Below are 5,000 nucleotides of genomic sequence, written 5' to 3' on the forward strand. Positions count from 1 at the left end.
TGCTGCTTAGCACAGCCAAGCCATGAGAAACACAAATGAAAACAGAGCCCAGCTATTCCTGACTGGACCTGCAGCAGTGGGTTATGGGAGCAGTCATGACAACAGTACAAACCCAGGGAACATTCATGGTTGGCCCTGTGCTGCAGCTGTGTGGGACCAGGGACCACTCAGCCACCAGAGGGCACACAGGCATGCTGGGAGTTTGGAGTGGAGCAACTAATCTTAATATTGTGCTATTGCAAATGCTAATTAGGGTTCCTCCGTCAGGAGGAAACCTATTGTTATTGTAGGTATTATTAGGGTTCCTCCGTCAGGAGGAAACCTATTGTTATTGTAGATATTATTATTATTATTCTTGTGCCATTGAAGTCAATGGCAGCCCCTAGAACCGTATGGTAACTTTTTCTGAAATTTGGCACACTCATTAAGGACAGTCCCTTCTTCACTCACACCAAGTTTCATGTCTCCCACTAGACCACACTAGCGCCACCAACGGGTCAAAGTTGGACTTTTGTTAACACTGTAACTTTTGAACCGTTTGACCGATTTTCAAAATGGCGTCATTTTCTGCAATTTCCGGTTTTATCAAAAACCTTTGAAAGGCATCAACTCCTACAATTTTTGTCAAATCTTCTTCAAAATCACCAGAGATGATCTTCAGACCAAGCCTCACAAAAGTTCTTCAACAGAATTTTGATCCTCACAACCGTTTGTCCGGTACAGCCACTGAAATTCAGCAGAAAAGATGCCAAACAGGAAGTAAAGTTATATCTCAGCTAATCTTTCAGATGTCAACACCAAACTTGGTAAGCACGTGGGAGACACTACAACATGTTCCCATGTGCAAAGGCAACTTCATATCTTCAAAAATGATTGATATAAAGCAAATTGCATTAATCGCTAACGCTAAAACAATGTTTTACACATTTTTCATTCAAAAAGTGATACTCTGATTCAATCACAAGTTCATATGAAGACACTTGAGAATGTTTAGTACACAAATCTGAAAAAAAGTTGACTGTAAGATGAAAAGTAGATTTTTGGTGAATATTTGAAACATGCATGCTTGGCTAATTGCTACCACCATTTCCAATGTAATGTCTCCCTCTCTCCTCCTTCGCTCCCCGTGCGGCTTGCCCCAATTCTCACAGACACAAACTTTCACCTGACACACCAAACGCTTGGCAAGACGCACACACACCATTTCATGACATTGTGGCCTGACCAAGGTCCCGCTCTCTCCTTAGCTTGAAGCTTGTGGATCTTGACAGTATTGCATTTCAAATTGAATATCCCATTGGTAAGTCTGCAGCATGGATTTTTCTATACAGTGACAAATTGTGAAGAATATACATTTTTCCCTGGTTCACAAAGTCTCAAGAACCCATAATGTCACCAGCATGGATATTTCTCGACAGTGACAATTTGTGAATAATTTTAAAAAATGACTTCAAATCAGCCATTGATCCAATTATCTGTCCAATGTTGTGTACATGTATGAAATACATGTCAGTGTCATGTCAATTTTGTAATGATTGGAATGTTGAGGAGGAACCCGCCATTGCTGCCTGCAGCTATATTTATTATTATTCTTGTGCCATTGAAGTCAATGGCAGCCCCTAGAACCGTATGGTAACTTTTTCTGAAATTTGGCACACTCATTAAGGACAGTCCCTTCTTCACTCACACCAAGTTTCATGTCTCCCACTAGACCACACTAGCGCCACCAACGGGTCAAAGTTGGACTTTTGTTAACACTGTAACTTTTGAACCGTTTGACCGATTTTCAAAAATGAGGTACCATTGGATTCCTTGGATCAAGACGAATTCAACACACCCTATGGCGTCATTTTCTGCAATTTCCGGTTTTATCAAAAACCTTTGAAAGGCATCAACTCCTACAATTTTTGTCAAATCTTCTTCAAAATCACCAGAGATGATCTTCAGACCAAGCCTCACAAAAGTTCTTCAACAGAATTTTGATCCTCACAACCGTTTGTCCGGTACAGCCACTGAAATTCAGCAGAAAAGATGCCAAACAGGAAGTAAAGTCATATCTCAGCAAATCTTTCAGATATCAACACCAAACTTGGTAAGCACGTGGGAGACACTACAACATGTTCCCATGTGCAAAGGCAACTTCATATCTTCAAAAATGATTGATATAAAGCAAATTGCATTAATCGCTAACGCTAAAACAATGCTTTACACATTTTTCATTCAAAAAGTGATACTCTGATTCAATCACAAGTTCATATGAAGACACTTGAGAATGTTTAGTACACAAATCTGAAAAAAAGTTGACTGTAAGATGAAAAGTAGATTTTTGGTGAATATTTGAAACATGCATGCTTGGCTAATTGCTACCACCATTTCCAATGTAATGTCTCCCTCTCTCCTCCTTCGCTCCCCGTGCGGCTTGCCCCAATTCTCACAGACACAAACTTTCACCTGACACACCAAACGCTTGGCAAGACGCACACACACCATTTCATGACATTGTGGCCTGACCAAGGCCCCGCTCTCTCCTTAGCTTGAAGCTTGTGGATCTTGACAGTATTGCATTTCAAATTGAATATCCCATTGGTAAGTCTGCAGCATGGATTTTTCTATACAGTGACAAATTGTGCAGAATATACATTTTTCCCTGGTTCACAAAGTCTCAAGAACCCATAATGTCACCAGCATGGATATTTCTCGACAGTGACAATTTGTGAATAATTTTAAAAAATGTCTTCAAATCAGCCATTGATCCAATTATCTGCCCAATGTTGTGTACATGTATGAAATACATGTCAGTGTCATGTCAATTTTGTAATGATTGGAATGTTGAGGAGGAACCCGCCATTGCTGCCTGCAGCTATATTGCTAATTATGTTTCTATGACTACTATGACCATTTAAACTCAGGGAAGAGTCTACCATCAATACAGCAGCATGATATTGGAGTGAGTGTTACTGTCCAGACTGCCCAATACAGGAGACCAGTTTAGGTAAGGAGTCTCTTTGGTTCATAAAATAAAATTAATAAAACCTTCCTTTTCAGGCTTCCATAGTGATTATGCAGCATAATAACACTGCAGTAAAACCTCAGACCTTAAGATTTTCCTCAGGGCAGCAATTTTTATGATTGCTATGAGAATTAGATAAGATTCCCAAATTGGGTCAGCACACTGCTGCATGTTTCGGTCAAGAGCCTCTATGTGGTGTGGTGTGTGTGTGTGTGTGTGTGTGTGTGTGTGTGTGTGTGTGTGTGTGTGTGTGTGTGTGTGTGTGTGTGTGAGAGAGTGAGAAATAGTTAGTGTGTGTGTGTGTGTGTGTGTGTGTGTGTGTGTGTGTGTGTGTGTTGCATATGGATATTTGCATATATATGTGAATGTGTGTGGAGTATGTTGTTCTTGTACATGTGTGCATGGGCATTTTTGTGTGTGTATGTCTGTGTGTGTGTGTGCAGGGATGGTCCTTCCTACAGGCGACATAGGCGGTTGCCTAGGGCGCCCCTCAAACTGCGCCCAGCAAAAACAATTTGTACCAGTTTTTTTGCGCCCCTTCTATATCTCCAACCAATAATTTGACATTAAAAAAAGAAATCTAACATAAGGGAAAAATTAGCCAAAAATCGAAAGAGGAAGGGGTACGTACCTCCTTGGTGTTGTCAGAACATGCTAGCACATTGAGGGGTATGGTTTGAGTGTGTGTGTCCAAGCAATGTCGACGAAAGAAACTATGAAGAGGCAAAAGCCATCCGGGGCGCAATTCAAAAAGAAAAGAAAGGAAGTGTGTGTGTGTGTGTGTGTGTGTGTGTGTGTGTGTGTGTGTGTGTGCGTTTTGAAAAAAAAGCAACAGGAAGAGCAGGACATGTTTACCGTTCTCTGATAAAGTCGGTGAGCTCCTTGCTGGAAATCTGGCCATGTTTCATGTTGTGGTACAGGACGTCGAAGCCATTGTATTTTTCACCCTGTAGGGAATAGAGGAACAATACATCAGAAAGGCAGAGTTAACAAGCAAACAAGAGCTCCCGCACCTTCACACACACACACACACACACACACACACAGAAAATATTACCACAGAGAGTTGCTCAAGGGCTTCCACAAGGTGTTGCGCGCCCCCCCCTCCACAATATTATCACAGAGTTTTCCGACAATCAATACAGGCAAATGCTCAATGTCTTTCACAATGTGTTCCCTCACAAACACACCCATCCATGCAAACACACACTCACACGTCACTGCAGGGTGGACAAGAAAGTTTAAAGCCATACATACACACACACACACACACACACACACAGCCACTGGTCCTCATGGTCTTCACAACTTCACCTCTGTGCCAGTGCCTGCGTCCAGCACCAGTGTCCTCATGGTCTGCATGGCCTCTATCTGGGCCCTGAGCAGACGCTGGTCCACCATATTCATCCGAGACATCATTCCTCCCTTCTAATCTCTCTCTCTCTCCTTTCTATTGGATCCCTCTCTTCCTCTTCTCCTCTACCCGTCTTTTCTTCTCTCCACGCTTGTTAGGGACAGGTTGTTGATTTGAGACCACCAGAAAACGCCTTTGTTGGAGTCGAGCAACTGACCGACAGCCTGAAGACAACCTTTATCTCTCTTTTCTCACAGATTCCTCTCCCCTTCAATCCCTCGTTCCCTCTCTCCACCCACTTGGTTAAAGCAGCGTTGGTTTGATACGGACGCACGAGGTGAACGACTTTCGAGCAACTGACTGACCAAGTGTATCCCTCCATGGCCAGCTGTTGCCATGACAGCAGGGGAAACGGAGACGTCCCCCCCTCTGCTACTCTTAAATAATGCAAACGCCTGAATGATTGATGACGGGGAGCAACACCACTCAAACGTCTGGACATGCAGGTGAACCAACAGGGGAGTCTGATGGCTCTGTAGTAAGGCTGGGTGTGTGTGTCTGTGTGTGTGTATGTATGCGTGTGTGTCTGTGTGTGTATTTGTATGTGTGTGTGAGTGTGTGTGTGTGTGTGTGTAG

At 42.8% G+C, this 5,000-nt stretch overlaps 1 protein-coding gene across 2 annotated transcripts in view; it reads right to left on the minus strand.

Annotated features, from left to right (window-relative positions):
• fcho2 (FCH and mu domain containing endocytic adaptor 2) overlaps window positions 1-5,000 on the minus strand; it is a 63,429-nt gene that overhangs the window by 48,585 nt on the left and 9,844 nt on the right. For both annotated transcript variants that reach the window (XM_031577503.2, XM_031577502.2), the window contains exon 2: window positions 3,866-3,957. In XM_031577503.2, coding sequence (XP_031433363.1) covers window positions 3,866-3,957 — 92 coding nt within the window. The remainder of the gene's footprint in view (window positions 1-3,865; window positions 3,958-5,000) is intronic.

This window comes from Clupea harengus, chromosome 12 (genome assembly GCF_900700415.2).
Source record: "Clupea harengus chromosome 12, Ch_v2.0.2, whole genome shotgun sequence".
NCBI classification, from domain to species: Eukaryota; Metazoa; Chordata; class Actinopteri; order Clupeiformes; family Clupeidae; genus Clupea; species Clupea harengus.